Below are 19125 nucleotides of genomic sequence, written 5' to 3' on the forward strand. Positions count from 1 at the left end.
CGAGAAATGTGATTTATACGAAACAAAAGAAACTGTATACTCGACAAATTTTCCATCCGTCTTTTTCAGTCGTCGGTTTTATAAACAGTAATTACGCGAACAATAGCCCCAGCATGCGATATTATAAGCGTTTATCGATCGATCAATTGTAAAACGCGGAGACACTTGTATATATGTGTGTGTGTGAGCGGAAATCTGGAGCGCGTCAGTCAGGATGTCGGGTCGATGTTCAGTCGAAAGTAAAAAGATGAAAAGTCTATACGCGACATTTTCTCTCAGTAGAGAACAATCGCTGTCACTGAATTGGATATTTATAGTAGTAAATTGGACGGAGACGATGACGATGAGTTTTCGTTGAGTGCTTCTCTTCAAGAAGAGGAGGAGGAGAACACCAGCGTACATTCTTCCGTTTGTACCAATTGGGAGGACAAGTTTGCTTGTCGTGCGTTACGAGGTCGTACCTACAGCTACCGGAAGAGAAAGACTCGTCTTGCTGATGGAAATTTTAGCGCTCCTGCTGGTGTCTGTCCGCATCGCGTTACCTCTTCGATCATCCGTCGCAGTGCAGGTCATTCCTGCAGTCTTTTCTACAAAGCAGCTTTGCAATCGTTTAATATCGCTCAAGTACATCCTGTATGTCTAAAGAAGAGATATCCCTGTCATTATTACGCGAGACCATAATTGCATCCTCTTGTGCGATTTGTCCGGATAAATGGCAGACAAATTTACACGGAATTATACGGACGATATACATGCATCTTTCTTCCGGCGAAAAATTGCCACAATATTACGCGATTTCGCTCAATCGAGCGAACGAGACTCAATGAGATCATCTATTTACAGGTGATTCCCGACTTGTATTTATCTGGCCACAGAAAGCCAACAAGCAAACTCGGCTTTCGAATGTCCTACTCGCGCCTCTGCTGCGTGGCATTCTGGCCGGATTGTTACTCGTGGACGCGCTACATCTGTGGCCCGGAGAATTTTTACCCACGTCTCTACCTTCGACTATGCCGATTACATTACCGCCAGTCAAATGCAACATCATCGAGCCACGCTGGTTCGATGATAACTGACTGAACAGCGAATCGCGCCGATTCTCGCGATTAGCAATCTTAACCCCCTCCCTTCAATAAAGATTGATCGATTTCATTACATTTCGTCCGCCAAAAAACTCGCTTCTTCATCGTAGGTAGATTGAACAAACGGCGTGTAAGCTATCCCGATTTTGACGAAATTTTACTTGCAGCCACGAAGGAAATTTCCGAGAAGTATTAATTTCGATGAAATAATGAAAAGTCAAACGTATCTTTCAATCGGTATTAGGGATTCAATATGTGTTGTGAAGATCATGAATAACAGGAAGATTCGTTATGAAGTTACCGACTGAAAAAGTATGAAAAATATTAACTCAGGTAAAGGATCGATTCTATAATGACAGGCCGGTTTTTCATCACCGACTGCCACTTGTTTAATAGCATTTAGACTCCTCTCGTAAGATGCTCGGTTTAAATATTGAGCAGCGCGTGGAGCAACAAAACCCCTCATACGATTTCAAGCCATCCCTAAGTGCCTCTGTCTCCGAGAGGAGTCTAAATGCTATGGAACGAGAGGATGGCTTAACCATGGAAAAATGATGGGCTCTCCCGCTGGTTAATCCACTCTCTCTCCTCGTGTCCGGATAGAAAATTGTTACTTACCCGCGTAATTTGCGTAAAACTTGTCGTTTTATCTTTGTAAAGCCACCACGGCGGATAAATGAAGGAAACTCACACTTTTTTTCTTAATAACTTGATTATTATTTATATGCTGATCGATGATGTAAGAAAATTTTCCTCTTATTTTTTCAAGACACACAAATATTTCGTCAGCATGACAATTTCTCCACAGCTCTCGATACTCCCGAGCATCAATTATATCCGTGTTGTAATTTCAATAATTGTTATATAACATTGATTGTTATATCGTTGAGTACGAAATATGAATGTAATGATGCTCGGTGTTTACTAGGTCAATACATTGATATGATGAAACATTTCAGCAAAATATTTTATCAATTTCACATCGAAATCTTGCGATTGATTTCTCGGAAATTTTTGCAACAAGTAGATTCAACAAGTACTGCATATCTGTAAAATTTCATTACAATCGGATAGCATTGTAAAGTTTGGGTGCTTCACGATCGATCGGCGAGAATTGCCGAGAATCCACACTGGAGAAACATAATTATCCGCGATATCCGTGATCGCGGTATAAACAAAGTTTCGCAAGGATAAAGCGTTTAAGTAATCATTACAGCGGGACCGATTTCGCGCAACATGATAAAACCGACAATAAATAATACTCAATGTTATAGCAGCGACTGGCAGGGTCGTTACGATGAGACTCGTAAGAATAGAATCACGGCGATAAGGAAAAGTTTATCGTACACTTTGTCGTATTTACATATTATGTGTGCACATTATCATTTACACGGAATGCAACTAACTGCGGACGTGTTTGCGTATATCGCGGTTAAATATCATTCTTTTAAAAGTCGGCTAATTTCTCGGCATAGCGTATATATTGTTCGACGCCGTGAGATGTGCGCGTCAAACGCTTTATGTATCGCTCGGTGATACACCTCTAATTGAAAGGTTAAGGGGACGCGATTCGCTCATTTCTTCCGTTGTTATCTAACCAATGAACGCAATTAGATACTGAGAAAGATTAAAAATATCAATACACCGATAAAATCCACGTAAAAAGAAGTTGAAAAAATTGAAGATTTAACTGGTTGTTAAAGAAAGACGATTCCTATCGTCAATTTTATCTCGTTGCAATATAGTGTCCTGTTATATTCCATCGCTGCCATCGTTTGGGACAAAATTCGTCGAGTTGTTATACTCGGTGGGTTAAATATCTTTGCCAGATTACGTAGAATTACATAGAAGATTGTGACGCTTCCAACGTAAGCCGAGTATTGTGAGTATACTGCTGCTCTTCAACGGTTTGCTTTTTAACTGGATTTACCGTACCTGAGATACGTAGACAATAATTTTAATGTCGAAAGAAGCGTGTTTTTTTTCGATCAATATAGTATATACAGATAATACGAATATCCTACGAATGTTCAAAGAATTATTCTCTACGAATATTTATGCACATTTATAGAAAGTGTATTAAAAAAAAAAAACACTATTATATTTATATGTACAGGGTGTTACAAACCGGTTCCCACAGATAGAACAGGTGAGTAGAAAAATCATTTTGCAAAATTCGCGATAGTTGATGAGGAATTAATTATTTTGTCCGAAGTAATGAGTGCATGTCCCGGTAGGCTCTGTATAAAGAAAAATGGCTTACTTTTTGGTATCTCCTAGCAACGATAAGCATCAACTGATTTCTACAGGCGAAATAACGCGTAGCAGAAAAGAAACACGCCTCTCAGTTGATGCCTATCGTTGCTAAGAGATCTCAAAAAGTAAGCCATTTTTCTTTATACAGAGCCTACCGCAGGGCCGCATGCGTTCATTAGTTCAGACAAAATAATTAATTCCTCACCAACTATTGTGAATTTTGCAAAATGGTACGTGATTTTTCTGCTCACCCGTTTCTATCTGCACATCACAAGAACACCCGGTTTGGGATACCCTGTATACAGGGTCGAATTGAAACGAACGAGAAGTCATCATTTGCAAACGACATGTAAAGTTTGCAAAATTATTATTTAACATATTAACACAAACATTTTTTAGTTATTAATTAAAGAAGCCCTATACATTTTCCATAATTCAAAACTTCACATGTTTGCAACTTTTTGTTCATCTCTATTCGTTCTACATGCTCATGAAATTTGCCCATTGAGGACACCCTGTATATGTGCGCGCGTGCATACATACCTGTCTAACATATATATTTATTCTACGTATATTCACATAGAATATCCGATTTTTTCAATGTATTCTGGAATATTAAGAACGTATTTCATAAGAATGGGATATTTTATATCTGTGCGCAACTAATAACGATATAATATCGCAAAAGTAGTATTTGTCAAATTGAATAACGTATAACTCTGAAACATACATCACGAGTGATTTCAGAACGGACTAAATTTTGTAACGACGTAATGACACATTTTCGATGTACGCAGGTTCGCAAATTCATATGCGATGGACATTATTTCTTTCGTTTTGAGCATTTGGTGCTTCATTATAATCTCCATAGTTGTATCAATGGTGCGTCATGATTATATGATACGACGAAAAATGAAGAACGTTCCTGCATTCAAATCATATCCTCTCATTGGCCACGCATTGACGCTACTAAGGATGACAGAACAAGGTAGACAATGAAACGACGATTACATCGAATGGCTTTGACGCAATCGGTTATATTAAAACAACATGTCAGATCGATACAATTTCGTTTTCGCTATTCGGTACGTTGGAAAAATCAATACCGCACACACGAAATTGTATTGAACAAAACAAAGTATGTTGTAACCGTATTTTTCGACGTTACCTGTTATGGAACATTTTATGATTTTGAATCGCCAGAGTTGATGATTCCATTCATTATGGACTTTCGACTTTCCGCTCGTCGTTTTAATCGACGGTAAAGTTTAACAAGAAGAACGAATATGTTTGAGACATAGTGCAAGAAAAATAATTAGAATGAAACACATTTGCATTTGTAACGTCATAAAATATAACGAATAATGCAAGTAAAGTATATTAATTTTCTATTGAATATATGTTGTATATTTAAAGCAACAGTTGATATTGTATCGTGAAAAATGTAGGTATCGTGTGTCTAAAATAATAAGCGCCGAAAAACGAGTAATAAGTGAACCGATTGCAAAAGTCGTTCTACTAAAAACACATATCGCCATTATTTAATCTAAAATACATTTATTGTTTATTTCGTAGAACAATTTGAATGGCATCTATCATTTTTGAACCATTTCAAAGACGGAATGTGCCTGGTATTTTTGGGATCCAAACCAGTGGTTTACCTTTTTAAGCCCGAATTTTTAGAGGCAAGCAACTTTTTTTTACGTTGAATTTGAAATTGTTGATTGTTTTATATACGTGGGCATATTTAAAATATTAACTTGTCATCACAATTACTTTGGGAAATCGATCACAAGAAATTTTCCATGCTGGTCGCAAACATTTTTTATAGACTTCAACGAGACATCAATTCGCTTTTGAGAATTCACGTGATAAGCGTAAAGAAATGTCTTCCCAAAAAATCGCGACATAATAACATTATAACGAACTTGATTGATCACGAGTTATCGACCCGCTCACCGGGTCGTTATTTGATACATCATTTACAGTGTTGCAAACATTTGACTTCAGATCATTTGTCCCAGTACTGTTAATCTCGAGAAAGGGATAGTGTATGAATTGTTAAAACCTTGGTTGGGCAACGGTCTTCTCACTTCTGCCGGTAAATCGTTATACTTTTCTTTAAAGCACATGATAACACATAGATAATTATTATGAATGAAATTCTACGCGCGTCTCAAGATACATAATTATTTCTACAATTTTTTCCTAAACGACATCCTCGCGTGTCTCCGATAAATGAGATAAGACAATTTACAAGGCAAACCATCTACCTTCTTTTAGCAGCTTTTTCTTTCATTCCTCAATTTCCAATATTCGATGTGTATATATTCATAGGTACACGATGGTTCCACGATAGAAAACTTATCGGGCCAACGTTCCATTTTGGTATATTAGACCAATTTGCAATAGTACTGTCTGAAAAAGCAGAGATCCTAACGAAATGCCTCGAAAAAGAAATGGAAAAATGTCCAGGAAAGGCCATCGATATTTTTCCCTTCCTTATCAATGCTACTCTGGATATTATATGCGGTAAAAAAACTTTTATATATAATACGATACTTTATATCGGTGTTTTAATATATTGCCGCTGTAAAAGCGCGTATGGAAGAGTAAGTTGCACGCGCTCTCTCACATATGCAGCGGCAGCACGATATGTTGATGCAACAGGATACATACTTCCTGTACGTAAGTATCGCGACCACGGTTAATCGCGGTCATTATTTCGCAGAAACGGCGATGGGTGTGAATATACGTGCCCAAGAAGTCGTAACCGAATATTCCACGACAATACATAGGTTAGTCTCTATCATCGGTAATCGGTTAGACTGATTGATAACTGTACTGTACCTCATACTTTTAGATTATCCAAATTGACGCTCGAGCGGCTATTCACGCCGTGGTATTGGATGGATTGGTTGTACTATTCAATGCCTGTTGGAAAGGAGTACAAGTCAGCATTGAATATATTGCACGGATTCACGAAGGAGGTAAGGCTGCACGAGTAATATACATAATAGCGCGTGCTGAAAGAAATGTTTTATCCTAAGGAAATTTCAAATTTATCCACGACGATGGCACGTATTCCAGGTGATTAATAAAAAGAAGGTTATTCGGAAAACAAAAAACGGCAAAGGGGATGACACAGGTATATATAAACTCTCTCTGCAACACCAACCAACGAAAGAAAAAGAGAAAGAGAGATAGACTGGTGAAGGGAAACCAGTTAGTCAACATTAGTCAGAGGGTTATGAAGAGAATAAAACGTTTAATTATTTAGTAGGTGGAAAGAAGAGGAAACGTTCCCTTTTTATTGGCGACCATTATGACGTCATAATAATGCACTGCCGTTCTGAAATTACTTTGCTAGCAGCACGTTGTATTTCGAAACAGCAGTAGTTGCAGTTGACGCGAAATGTACCGATATTCACTGCCAATATTGAAAATCTATATGTAACATAAACTATAGATTTTTGGTATTGACAGTAAATTTCGGAGCCTAACAAATCTACTTTCTGCCTATATCAATACGATGTTATATCGCGCTGCAACCGTCTCGGAAGCTTGCAGTAATCGCAATATGGCTACTACCATTTATGACGTTATCGATCGACGTGTCGTAGCAACGTTGCATGCTAATAACGGAACAATTTTTCAATACTGCCAGTATATATCGGAAAGCGCTCTTCTCCCCCCCCCCCCTCTCTCTCTCTCCCTCTTTTTCAATCTTTGTTTCACCTGTTTCTCCCGCTGTTTCACCTCCTATAGAGTTTAGAAGGGAAACATTTTATTATTTGGCACATCTCTGTCCTTCAGCTTTGCTTCTCATTAGTCGTTCCGTACTCAAACTATGTGTGTGTGTGTGTGTGTGTGTGTGCGTGCGTGCGTGCGTGCGTGCGTGTGTGTGCGCGCGCGCAGTATTTCTTTAAGAGTATACGTGCACAAGAGTATTCTTTATCCGAGAAAAATTCACATTAGGTAAGCAAAGAAGGAAAGCCTTTTTAGATTTATTGTTGGATCAGAATGAAAAGGACAACGCTCCGTTAACGGAAGACGAATTACGGGCGCAAGTTGACACCTTTATGTTCGAGGTTCGAGTAATTGGCTAATAATTAAAGTACCTACAAGAGTTACAAAATAATAAAACAAAAAAATGAAAAAAAAACAGGGTCATGATACAACTGCGGTTGCGATAAACTGGGCGCTCTTTTGTTTGGGTAATAATCTAGAGCATCAAGAGAAAGTCCATGAGGAACTCGAGCAAGTTTTCAAAGATACGCAGACGCCAGCCAGTGTGAAGGAGTTGTCGCAATTAAAATATCTAGAAAGAGTAATGAAGGAAACGCTCAGATTGTATCCAAGTGTACCTATAGTGGAGCGGAAATTGGCGGAAAACGTAAAAATTGGTAAATATCCAAATGCTATACCACTTATCCAAAAAGTCGTTTGCGGCATGTAAGCAGAGAGTGTTGGTTTAGCACGTTCAGTATGTCTGTCGCGCCCGATCCTTGTTTGTATAATCAACGGATAAAATCACACACATCTCGTGCAATCGTCATCCCTCGTTTATAGTCTCGTGTAAACTCTCTCTCTTTCTAGGTGATGTTACTATTCCGGAAGGTACAACGGTCGCGTTATCGATCATAATGGCACATCGCAATCCGCAAGTTTGGCCAGACCCATTAAAGTTCGATCCGGATCGCTTTCTTCCGGAAAATTCAAAACACAGAAATCCATACGCCTACGTCCCGTTCAGCGCCGGACCGAGAAACTGTATCGGTCAGAGATTCGCTCTACTCGTAGAGAAAACAGTGCTAACGGCTATTCTAAGGAAATGGAGAGTTAAAAGTGTAGAAACCGAAATTCCGTTAGTTGGCTCTCTCATTTTGCGACCAATAGGTAATGTGCTTCTTCGTTTCACGCCAAAGACGACGCGTTGAGATAATCGATATGTATTTTCCATTAGTTTTAATACAATAAATAACATTTAACGTGATAGACGTATAATTTTCTAATACGACGAATATGAAGAAATGAACGATATTTGATGATAAAAGTATATAAATATACTTTTTATAAAATATACTTCAATAAATATGCTTTTTATATCGAAAGGGCGTTCAAACTATTTGTTGGATGTTGAGGATTAGAATTCAACGAACCTTTGTATCCGAACATTTGGTTGGCTAATCGTTGTCCAACAGATCAAACAATCGCTAGGGTATCCTCGATTGCTCCAATCTTCAATTCAAAATATCCTTCTCTCTTACATAAAGGGTCGCTTAACTTGATCGGTGCCGATTAAGCGTCAATTCTGGCCAATTCTGCTTAATTCTAATGGATCAAGTTAACCGGCCGAACAATTGTCCTGTTTGTGCAGAGACGGGCCCAGTTTTTCGCACATTTGTGTCGATCGGCGAGGTTGTGTGCCGATATTCGTCAATATGTTGAAAATCAATATAGTTCATATTGGTATTATATATAGATTTTCATTATTATATCGGAACCCAATAGCCCATCGAGTAACAATAAGATATTGTGCCGCTTTCTACGCGCGTATTGAATTGTGCAAAGATCAGCGATTCGTGCTATATCTGATAACTGGCCTTGACGATAAAACTCGTTGTCCAGTGAGTCATCACATTCAAGCGTCATTCGAGTGCTCAACATCGAAGGTGAAGCGTCATTCGAGTGTTCAACATCGAAGGTGAAGCTTCAATATATCAGAGCGTTTTGCAATAATACAATAATCAGGTAATTAAGGCCTCTGGTCCTTCGATGCAACTGTCCTTGTCTCATGATGTCAGAAGCGAGAAAGCGCATGCCGAGAAATTCCTGCGTTATACGTTCAAATAAAAAGGATATACTCACAAAGTGACGTTTGTGATCGATTGTAAAATTGTCCAAACACTTTTACTCGAACCATCAATGAACAGTCGTAAAATTAACATTGACAAAATCATGAGAGAAGCGGTTAGAAGATCAAATTCTATGTCAAGTTAATTTTGCGACTGTTTATTGATTGTTCAAATAAAAGGAAAGTGTTCGGACAATTTTATAAGTGTGTTGAATCGATCACAAGTATCATTTTGTAAGAATATATATATTTTTTTTTATATGAACGTAGAATTCTTGGCATACGTGTTCTCGCATCAGACGTCATCAGATAAGGATAGTTGTCACGAGGAGCCTCTTAAGAGCTCGTATTATAACTTTTCATAATATCGACAAACGGTGTGTTATTATTGTACAAATGATTTTAGCCAGTAAGCAAGAAATCACAATACAATGACGTATTTTATGATGTATAACTTTTTCAAGTATATAGTTCATAATGTCGCATACAACGTCATTGCTAACAATATTTGACCAAAATATTAAAGACGATATTTCAATATCATAATTTTAATATTAAGGAATATTATATTATTAAGTAATAGCATTGAAACATTTGTAAAATATCACGTTAATATGTTTATAAAATTTACGTATGAAATTAATGTTTCAAAAAATCGATGAAATGTTTCTTGCTCACCGAGGTAATCTAAACGCATCGTAAATTGAATATCAATTGAGTGTAACGTAAAATTGTTTACAAATTATTGGAATATATGTAAGTGATCGATTTATCTCTGTGCAAGAATAAATGGTGCAAAAGTAGCCTATCGTATATTTCAAAATTATAATTGACGACATCAGGTAATTTCAGTTGTTAATAACATATTGACATTCTCCCCCTTTTTCTTTCTTTCTACCTCCCATCCTCTCTAATTTTAAGGTATCCCTTATCGTGCATCCCTAATCTCCATTTTTCTGTGTAGTGCGGTATTTCAGAATTACGATATTAATCAATGTGCTCTTTTCAACACACTGTCGTCAATTTTTGGAATTTACTCCCTTGGATATCGGTCGATTGTCGTCTTTTCAGATTCTTCTTTCCTCGACTACATATATTTGCGCGATTGAGAAGAGGAGAAACATATGCGTCTAATATTTTACAAAGTATCTATTAACCAGAATGGGTGGAGAAGGTGAAATTTTGTCTCATACTTTTCCTCCAAAATTTGTCGTCCTTCAATTCCTTACACCTTTCTTTTTTCTTCCATCATCCCTTCTCCTTTCCCTCTCCCCCTTCTTAATTATATAATTATATTTTTTCACGTTCTTTGTTAATATTGCGATATTATTGTCAAGCTTTATTGAAGAATGTAAACAAATGCTTTCTCCCTCTTTCTGTTGTTCTCTTGTTTTCAAACTAATACCTCCCGCGATTTTTATAATTTTCTTATCAATATAATCTTATTTTGGAAAAAAATGCGACTTTCAACCTACAACTTTTTCAAATAAGTAAAAAAATGTTGCCCTTTTTATAGTAAGTTCGACACTTGACATGGAAGTACACGCACGTGCTCCAGATCCGTTAACAAATGACGGTGACATGGCTAAAAATTGGCACAGCTGGAAGGAGGATTTCATTATATTCATGAAAGTAACAGGATATATTCATAAACCCAATGAAGTCCGTGCGAATCTTTTAAAAAATCGGATTGGAAAGATTGGTATCGATGCGATAGAAACAATATCATTTGACAATCAGCAAGATAAAGATGATATGGATATATTAATGACAAAACTCGAAGATTACTTTAATCCACCGAAGAAAGAAGTGGTTGAGCGATATCAGTTTTTTACACAGACGAAAAAACAAAACGAATCTATCGAAGAACATATAAACAAGTTGAGAGTATGTATCATACGACGCATTTTACAATTATAACATCATCAAGTCGGTTCTTTTTTGCAGGAGAAAGCCAAAACTTGTAATTTCAAGGAAATGACGGAGAGTTTTATACGAGACAAGGTCATTCTCGATACACACGACAAGATACTTCGTAAAAAGTTGTTCGAAGTGGACGATTTAGATTTGCAGAAAATAGTAGCGATTTATAAAGATTACAATATCAACATCGAAAAGATGAAACAGGTTACTCAAGAGAAGAACACAGCACCTACCGTGGCGAAACAAACACTGACAACAGTTAGAACAGTGAAAGGAGTATGTTGGAGGTGCGGTTGTTCACATCCGCTGGGAAAGTGTCCCGCTTGGGGGTCAAAGTGCACAAAATGCGGCGACGTCAATCACTTCACCCAATGTTGCAAGGGTATTAAATTACCCAAAATATTAAATAACCCAAAGGTAAACAAAACACACACAAGTGACAAAACGTTTAAAAAGTTTAATAAAAATTGTGCGTTGCGCATTTCTCCGCGACAATATTTCAATTGTTCGATTATATATTGAACGTGAACACGTATGTTATATCGTATCTTGATTTTTAGTTACGATTTTTTTTTACTTGCTCCGTAGGTGGATAAAAATATGCTGAATCCAACGCAACTGGATACAAAAATGATTTCAGAGGTAAACAATTTGAAAAGAAAGAATTAAAAAGAAATTGGCAACAACGTTTCTCTTTCGAAAAATGTACGATTAATTACGATTATATAATAAAAGTATAATACCTTCTTATTAAAATACGTGATTATTCTGTTTTGTTTATGCGCAATACGAATGGCGTCGTGTAGTTTCCGGAATAAATTAAAAATAGATCAAGCTTATTTCAGCGCGTCGAGGTATTAAACAAAATGTACAATGAGCGATTTTCTTTTTACTTTACGATAAACAACCGATACAATGAACTGATACATCCGAAGCAATGAGCACATTATAATGTACACAATAATGCACAGAACATACGATGTGTTGTAGAATAATTAAAAAATTATGGAATAATCCAGCAGATGCTACAGTTACAATTACTGACTCGACAATGGTATTGATCAAATTGCAAATATCGTTGAATTATATATATATATATTTGTAATATATATATATGTATATATATATATAATTCAACGATATTACAAATATATATATATATATATATATATATATATTTGCAATTTGATCAATACCATTGTCGAGTCCGTAATTGTAACTGTAGCATCTGCTGGATTATTCCATAATTTTTAAATTATAAATATATATATATATATATATATATATGATGGCTGCGTATGAGAATAAATCAATTGAAACAACGTATTTGAAAATAGTAGTACAATGTTATCCACAGAGGAAAAAGAAATGTCGTTTTGCGTTATTAAAACATGAAACTATTTTCTAGACTTTTCCGGACGTTCCTACAACGTCAGTGTTACGTGACGTTGAAAATTCAGCTTGCGAAGTATCTTGTGATGCTACTCTCGATTTGATATTGCATGCGTTAGACGCATGTGTTACTCCAAGTTTTGATCGTACCGCTACTAACCCATCGACATCTGATTTACCTAAAAAGTCACGTGGGTATATCGTATGTACTTTAATACATACAGGAATATAAGAAAAAAAGGACACAAAGCGCACACAATATGCGCAAACATGTAACAATGACTAATTACAGAATATACTTACTCTGATACTCTGATAAGCGAATCGGATCGGACATTATATGCCAAAGATAAGACGAGTGCGGAAACGCCTGTACGCAGACGTTGAGTAATAGTACTTTTGATAATGAAAAGAAGACTGACTGATTAATCATTTGTTTTCTTACAGAAGACTGAAACACCAGCAGGTACTTGTAAAAAATGCGAGAACATTTTCAAAAATAGCTCGACTGTATCATACCATCATTATAACGAGGAAGTGATCGAATGCGGTACGCTTGGCGCTACAACGGCTCTGCAGCGTTCGGAATATAGCCCACTAATGATATTTGTACAAACGATGTCACGTACATTACGGGACGTTTCAAAGCGCCAAGCGGACCGCATTCAAAGACACCTGGAAACTATTGTAAACATGTTTGTTAATGTTATATGTTGTCGTTATATTCAGCGGGGTCGATCGTAAAAGATTCGCCTTAACATCCTCATTCACCATTTTGAGTCGTTATATTCAGCGGGGTCGATCGTAAATTGTTCGCCTTAACATCATCATTCACCATTTTGAGTCAAAAAGTTCTCTCTGACGAGTAACTTACACAAGTTAAATAACAAATTTGTGTTTTAAAACATACGCAATGTAACATTATAATATACATACATCAGATGTAACGGTGATGTAATATTTTCATGCGACCTCTTCTCTCCCATCTATCGGTTATCTCATTTCACGCATTTATAATTCCTAGTTCAGATAGATGAAAACACAAAGGAAACGTTCGAAATATATTCATTAATTTCTGTGCGCTACCTTACATTTCACTGAAACAAATTCTCTCGGGGAATTTCAAACCAAACACGATTACATTCAAAACAGAAAGAAAGATGATATATACATATGTGAAATGTATGACTCTAGTTTCAACACGCCATGTGTGTGTGTGTCTTCTGAATCGATGAAACATGCGTATGGTTTATTTCAACAGCATGTTCACTCATGTTTCATGGTCTCCGTTCCGTCGGTCGTTTGAGAGTTATCCAACAATTGTTGGGCTTTGAACAACTCGATGAGTTGTTCTGTTGCAGTAGGAGCTAGTTTAACAGCTGCACCAAGTTCCTTCTGTGAGTCAAACAATCGAATATCAATATATTACAGAAAAATATTTCAAGAAATACATATCACTTTTCTTTACTACAGTGAATAAAAGATTTTGTAATAAAATATATAAATTACATTTGGAAACTGCGCCAAATTTGTTGTCGGATCTTTGAACATAAATGGTGTCCATGGTCCTTGGATCGATGGAAATTCCGTGTGCCACATCTTTCGCAATCTTAAGGAAGCGCTATCATGAATCTGTGTACGCAACAATTCCATCCATTTTATGATATCATCTCGATTGTAGTTGGAAACATTCATCCACTGTCTACCACCATTTACTACATAAGATGCGCCAATGTGAATTAAATTTTATTTAAATATATCGTATTTTCACGTATATAAGTGGGTACATACAATATTCGGCAACTATAACCGGATGCTTGTGCCTTCTCGGTTTAACATATACAACTACTCCTGGATTTTCTTTCGCATAATTAAGTAAATCATGCTCTATGAAGCCCCTGAAAAAAATTAACCGGATTGATATTTTCCTATCATGTATACATACATCGTCACATACAAACAAATAACGTCTGACCTCATTCCCATACTTGTACCATGGCTCTTACAAAATTTCAAAGTAACCCTTTGCAGTTGACAGACGTAACGTCCGATCCCAAGACCATGAGGTGCACGTGGAAATCCAGATTTCAGGAATAGATGTCTGTTCGACATATTCTTTGTATACAAGATACAAAACGTACGAGAGAGAACAAACGGTTACGTGCTACCTTCCTTCCTTTCTTCAGTTTTGGTAGTAGTACGTAGCCTGTCGGCTTTGTATCGTCCCAACACTAAAATACGGTCACAGGCGCGTTCGAGGAGACGCTATTCAGCGCTATCGCGTCATTCTATCTTTATTGCTCCTTACATGTACAATAAGGATAGAATGACGCGGTATCGCTAAATAGCGTTTTCTCGAACGCATCCTAGGTCGGAACATTCATTCGGAGAATTTTAGAGAATTTCTGTGAACGTTGGGGGAGTTAGCGCACAGTGCGATAGCACACATTCACTTACATTGGCCAATGCCTAGAGTCTTTCCACTGGACCACCAATTAGAAACATACATTACATTAAATTTGTCAATGCTTGTTTTCATGCTGGATAGAAATACTGCATTCTGATTGGCGCATTTCTAAAAATGGATGACAATACACCAATCAAAACGCAGTATTTCCATTCGACAAGCATGTGCCGCTGGCTTTACACGTGGCGTTGTACGACGAATCAGTCGGATTGGCTGTCGTACAGAGAACATTTACGATTCCAAACATTTTCTCTAGACATTCCGGCTGCGTTCTCATGGACTGTTAGCAGCTTTTTCGTAAAAGCAGTACGCATGATTCGAGCCTCTGATATATATCAACAAATAAATATTAATATATATATTTTACTTTGATTATCTGCCAGACAGCACATATGGATTAGAGAATTCTCTATAATGTCAATTGATTATCGCGTTTAGATTTGCTTGTCGTAACTGCTTTTAATCTGTATTTTGATAAGGGCATTTTGATAATAACGCGTTATATCGTCAGTACTATTTTATAACAACATAAATATCTGCTGCGATTATGTGAGGCAACATCCCTCTTTGTAGTCACAGTATTGATTTATACACAAAGAAGGTTCACTCGTATAATCATTTATAAAACTACGCAAAATAATATAATCTTGCTTAATGTAAAATCACTAATTAGCGTGTATAATCCTGGCTTATGATAAATCTTCCTTGTGGTCTTCACGATCGTTGTATCTTTGTGGCCGAGCGGTTAATTAATTTTTTTCTTGAAGATTTGTGCATCAAGGTGCTATGCTTCAGTGCTTTTGATTTTTCGATGCTTCCTTGCTTGTCTAGAGTTCTTTCAGTGTCGGGCCCTAACGATGTCTACCACTAGTTTGCCGCGCGGTCAAGCGCTCTTCCGGAGTTATTTTCTTTTTTCGGATCTATTTCCTTTGGTGTTGTAATTTCTTACGTTTCAACGTGACGCTCAATTTGTCTATGAACGCCTCCCTCTTGTTAAGCCGTCTATGTGTTCCTATAAACCTCATTAACTTGTGTCCTCATTGATAACGGATACGGATTTTACATGCCAAAAAAGTCATTTAACTTCCATTTTCGACCAACCACAATTTTCGCTCTTTTTCGCGTTTCGGATTGTTTCTTCCATCTTGATTCATTTCGTTTGTTTCGTTGCTGACTAAGTTCATCGGCCAGCGAGATTGGTGTTTTTATGTTTTCCGTCATTTCCTCTTCATATATGTCTTTTTGGGGTTTAGTTGTTACCGCGACTGTCGTCTTCGTTGTCGCTGTGTGTATTTTACCAATCCTCACCATCGTTTTTCGGATTATCTTGTAATCTTCGTTTCTTACAGCGTGTTCGCGACGCAGGTGTTCGTCCGTCACTGCAACTTCAATTTCTTCTTCCTCGGAACTGGTATATACATCGATTCGCTTCCTTACTTCCTTGGATGTATTGTCATCTCGCTTATCGATAGTTACTTTCATTTCGTTTTCTTTATTCTTGCGTCTCTTTTTTTCAGCGCTTTGTTTATAATTTTTACTTTTCTTTTTGGCCGGCGGCTCTAACGGAAGCCTTTCGACTTCCCTCATTTCTTCCTGGATATTCTTCACAATTTCCCGTAGCTTCTTGTCTCTCAATATTCTTTTTTTTTTTATTCTTTCGTCCAGCGCAGTTAATCCGCGCACAAATTCCCGGAATTCCTCATCGGAGTACTTCATCGTACGTATTCATCTTTCAGTCGGCAATCTGCAAAAATATAGAAACGCGAGTTTTCTTTTGGATATATCTTACAGGTTATTCAAACCATGACTTAAGAAACAGATTTTCTATTGTATCTATTATCAGCGTTCGCCTGTTCACTAGCTCTACATCGCTTGTCAAAATATTTTCAGCTGATCCAAACTGTTTTCCTGTTTTTGGTAAATCTTAACGAAAGAAGATCAATGACATGTATTATAGAGATCACCCTCCTGAAAAATCTTTGGAACATTCAAACTGTGGGTCATTGTTACAAAGTTAGGAATAAAAAAATTTGAAATATACAACATTCAGGCCGATATTCACAGTCGTATCTTATGTCAAATGGTTTATTTTTTTGTTTTGTTTTCTAACTGAGATAGTTACATTAGTCGAAGAAATGTACTGAAGCATGGGAATCTCTTATGTACGCTTTACATGTTTCAATGCGTATGTAAATTTCTTGAATAGTTAGTTTAACTAAAAATATCAGAACAAAAGGCCGTCTTAATAGTTGTGTTATATGGATAGTAAAACTCTTTGTCAATTGTGCAAACGTCAACACAGTTGAACAAGCGTGGCTAATATTTAGCTCAAATCTTAAAATGATCTCAAGAATTACGAATGCGTTTACTCACGTTCATCTACGACTTGACTTTGTATGTGATTCCAGGTGTTTGTTTACATTAACTTTCGAATAAGGTCAAACTGTTAAAATAAAATTACACGATTTTTACTGACTTCGCAAACTGACTTGTAACCTATTGTTCCCGCTGTGTGTCGGGATGTCCTATTGAAGACGCTTCTCTTGGTCGAAATTTTCTGTTATTTGTGGTCGCGTGGTTCCGCGTATCACGCAAACAATCGTCTCATTTCGGTTGGTTTGCATGCGTTGCGAGCTGGAGGGTTTTTCACCGATTAGGCTGAAAATGACCTTATAATGTATTTTGGTGTGTTGAACATTAATATATGAAAGTTACGATTATTAGTTAATAGAAGTTATCGAGGGATACGGAACGATAGTTGTAGGGTTACGAAATCTGTCATATCGAATAGGTAGGTTGCGTTCTTTTTGGGTGCTTATGCTCTCCAAGGGCTTATAAGCTTCCACCGTTTTTTCTGGCATCGTAAACGCTGAAAGACCGCTATTCACGGTTGAATCTTGCGTTTAAAACTGCCATAAGTTTGCGTCTTAAGGTGTTCGTAGTCAATGAAATGAGCCGTAGAGCATCAGAAAATAACTTAAAACGGTCTTAAATATAAGATCCGACTGACAATACCGGTCAAAGAGTGTGTAAGACGTTATTGTGAGGCCATAATTAATCTTTACAAACGTTTGTTCCATCGAGGTATGGCAATGTTAGTATGAGCGTTTAAAAAGAAAAAAAAAGCAATTTTAACATTGCAATTATTCTTTTTCCAACTTACCTTATTCTCGCGTAAATTATTTGCACCCGTGTTGATTTAAAATCTCATTGCTTCGAATACTAAAAGTCACTAAATACTTTGACTTTTAACTGACTAAATACGTTGACTGTTTCTTAAAAGGTTACATTCTGTTAATACACTGACATATAATACGTGCCTAGTTTGGAGACAGTTTTGTATTTTTCACGATTTTCGCGAAGCAGTTACGATTTCAGACACAGTGTCCATAACAAATTAAAAAGCTCCAGTAATGTCAATATGGGAGAGCGACAGTCCCGCCCAATGTTAGAATTTCGACGCCTCAGTTTTTGTCGGTAAGAGTGGATAACACAATTACAACTGATCAATAGTAGATAAAAGTGGATAACACTGTAACAAATAATCAATAGTAGGTAAGAGTGGGTAGCACAATAATAAATTATCAATATTAGGTAAGAATGGGTAACGCAGTAATAACTAATCAATAGTAGGTAATTTAAATATCTGGGGGTCGGTAAGTTACCAGAGTCGATATGCTTCCTGGAATCGGTAAGTTTCCCGGGGCCGGTATGTAACTTTATCGCACATCGCAGAAGCAAAGTGAGGTCCAAAATTCCAATTTTTGGATAGATTAAAATAAGAATGGTACTTCCGACTTACCAAACGCAAATGCAAATAAGCTGCGTGGGAATAAAATGTTATAGAATCTGAGTGATTGATTAAGGTAAAACTTTTGTGACAAACACGATATTAGGTTAAATGTGATTTGTCGATTGAAAGATCCCTAGAGAGAGCAAATGACCAATCAGAAACGTCGAGTTGAATCACGGTGTGTTCTTGATGGATGTACTTTTCACGTATTAATTGGAGGACAATATCAACTTTAGATTGTGTCCGCTTGTGTTTAAAACAATTTATATTTGAGGTAATAATTATTTACTACCTTAATTTATCAATTACGTGTTGTTCCATTAAAATAAATAAATCGTCCTAATAATATAATTTT

General features: G+C 36.8%; 4 protein-coding genes across 7 annotated transcripts; 2 read left to right on the forward strand and 2 right to left on the reverse strand.

Moving 5' to 3' along the window:
• The first annotated feature begins 1808 nt into the window (after positions 1 to 1808).
• Positions 1809 to 8430, forward strand: LOC106749785 (cytochrome P450 4C1-like). Its single transcript, XM_014629605.1, has 11 exons — positions 1809 to 2964; positions 4136 to 4326; positions 4914 to 5023; positions 5349 to 5439; positions 5676 to 5870; positions 6070 to 6136; positions 6202 to 6328; positions 6429 to 6486; positions 7317 to 7429; positions 7507 to 7744; positions 7938 to 8430. The coding sequence occupies exons 2-11, from the start codon at positions 4155 to 4157 to the stop codon at positions 8276 to 8278; spliced, it is 1512 nt and encodes a 503-aa protein (XP_014485091.1). The 5' UTR covers positions 1809 to 2964; positions 4136 to 4154; the 3' UTR covers positions 8279 to 8430.
• A 564-nt stretch (positions 8431 to 8994) lies between these two features.
• On the forward strand, positions 8995 to 11876 carry LOC106749787. Its single transcript, XM_014629607.1, has 4 exons — positions 8995 to 9045; positions 10712 to 11082; positions 11143 to 11535; positions 11707 to 11876. The coding sequence occupies exons 2-4, from the start codon at positions 10729 to 10731 to the stop codon at positions 11785 to 11787; spliced, it is 828 nt and encodes a 275-aa protein (XP_014485093.1). The 5' UTR covers positions 8995 to 9045; positions 10712 to 10728; the 3' UTR covers positions 11788 to 11876.
• Positions 11877 to 13557: 1681 nt separating this feature from the next.
• LOC106749692 (39S ribosomal protein L43, mitochondrial) lies at positions 13558 to 14846 on the reverse strand. Its single transcript, XM_014629380.1, has 4 exons — positions 14486 to 14846; positions 14302 to 14408; positions 14020 to 14225; positions 13558 to 13905 (listed from the first exon to the last, which is right to left on the reverse strand). The coding sequence occupies exons 1-4, from the start codon at positions 14620 to 14622 to the stop codon at positions 13777 to 13779; spliced, it is 579 nt and encodes a 192-aa protein (XP_014484866.1). The 5' UTR covers positions 14623 to 14846; the 3' UTR covers positions 13558 to 13776.
• A 728-nt stretch (positions 14847 to 15574) lies between these two features.
• LOC106749693 lies at positions 15575 to 18406 on the reverse strand. 4 transcript variants are annotated; one of them, XM_014629383.1, is made up of 3 exons: positions 18141 to 18406; positions 17467 to 17635; positions 15575 to 16721 (listed from the first exon to the last, which is right to left on the reverse strand). In XM_014629383.1, the coding sequence occupies exon 3, from the start codon at positions 16691 to 16693 to the stop codon at positions 16037 to 16039; it is 657 nt and encodes a 218-aa protein (XP_014484869.1). In that variant the 5' UTR covers positions 16694 to 16721; positions 17467 to 17635; positions 18141 to 18406; the 3' UTR covers positions 15575 to 16036. The 4 variants fall into 4 exon arrangements, with proteins under 4 accessions (XP_014484869.1, XP_014484867.1, XP_014484871.1 ...); XM_014629381.1 differs by having other exon boundaries at positions 17351 to 17635; XM_014629385.1 differs by lacking the exon at positions 17467 to 17635.
• Positions 18407 to 19125: the final 719 nt, after the last annotated feature.

Source organism: Dinoponera quadriceps, unplaced genomic scaffold, assembly GCF_001313825.1.
Source record: "Dinoponera quadriceps isolate SergipeBrazil2010 unplaced genomic scaffold, ASM131382v1 scaffold3289, whole genome shotgun sequence".
Taxonomy (NCBI): domain Eukaryota; kingdom Metazoa; phylum Arthropoda; class Insecta; order Hymenoptera; family Formicidae; genus Dinoponera; species Dinoponera quadriceps.

Bases quoted from the DNA above. Each gene is read 5' to 3' on its own strand.
- LOC106749692 (XM_014629380.1), bottom strand. From the start codon at position 14,622: ATGTCGAACAGACATCTATTCCTGAAATCTGGATTTCCACGTGCACCT. The intron at 14,226-14,301 runs GTATGTACCCAC...CATCTTATGTAG, and splicing joins GGTTATAGTTGCCGAATATT to TAAATGGTGGTAGACAGTGG. The intron at 13,906-14,019 runs GTAATTTATATA...TTTGACTCACAG, and splicing joins ATTTGGCGCAGTTTCCAAAT to AAGGAACTTGGTGCAGCTGT.
- LOC106749787 (XM_014629607.1), top strand. From the start codon at position 10,729: ATGGAAGTACACGCACGTGCTCCAGATCCGTTAACAAATGACGGTGAC. The intron at 11,083-11,142 runs GTATGTATCATA...TCTTTTTTGCAG, and splicing joins AACATATAAACAAGTTGAGA to GAGAAAGCCAAAACTTGTAA. The intron at 11,536-11,706 runs GTAAACAAAACA...CTTGCTCCGTAG, and splicing joins AAATATTAAATAACCCAAAG to GTGGATAAAAATATGCTGAA.
- LOC106749785 (XM_014629605.1), top strand. From the start codon at position 4,155: ATGGACATTATTTCTTTCGTTTTGAGCATTTGGTGCTTCATTATAATC. The intron at 6,329-6,428 runs GTAAGGCTGCAC...CACGTATTCCAG, and splicing joins TGCACGGATTCACGAAGGAG to GTGATTAATAAAAAGAAGGT. The intron at 6,487-7,316 runs GTATATATAAAC...AATTCACATTAG, and splicing joins CGGCAAAGGGGATGACACAG to GTAAGCAAAGAAGGAAAGCC.
- LOC106749693 (XM_014629385.1), bottom strand. From the start codon at position 16,693: ATGAAGTACTCCGATGAGGAATTCCGGGAATTTGTGCGCGGATTAACT.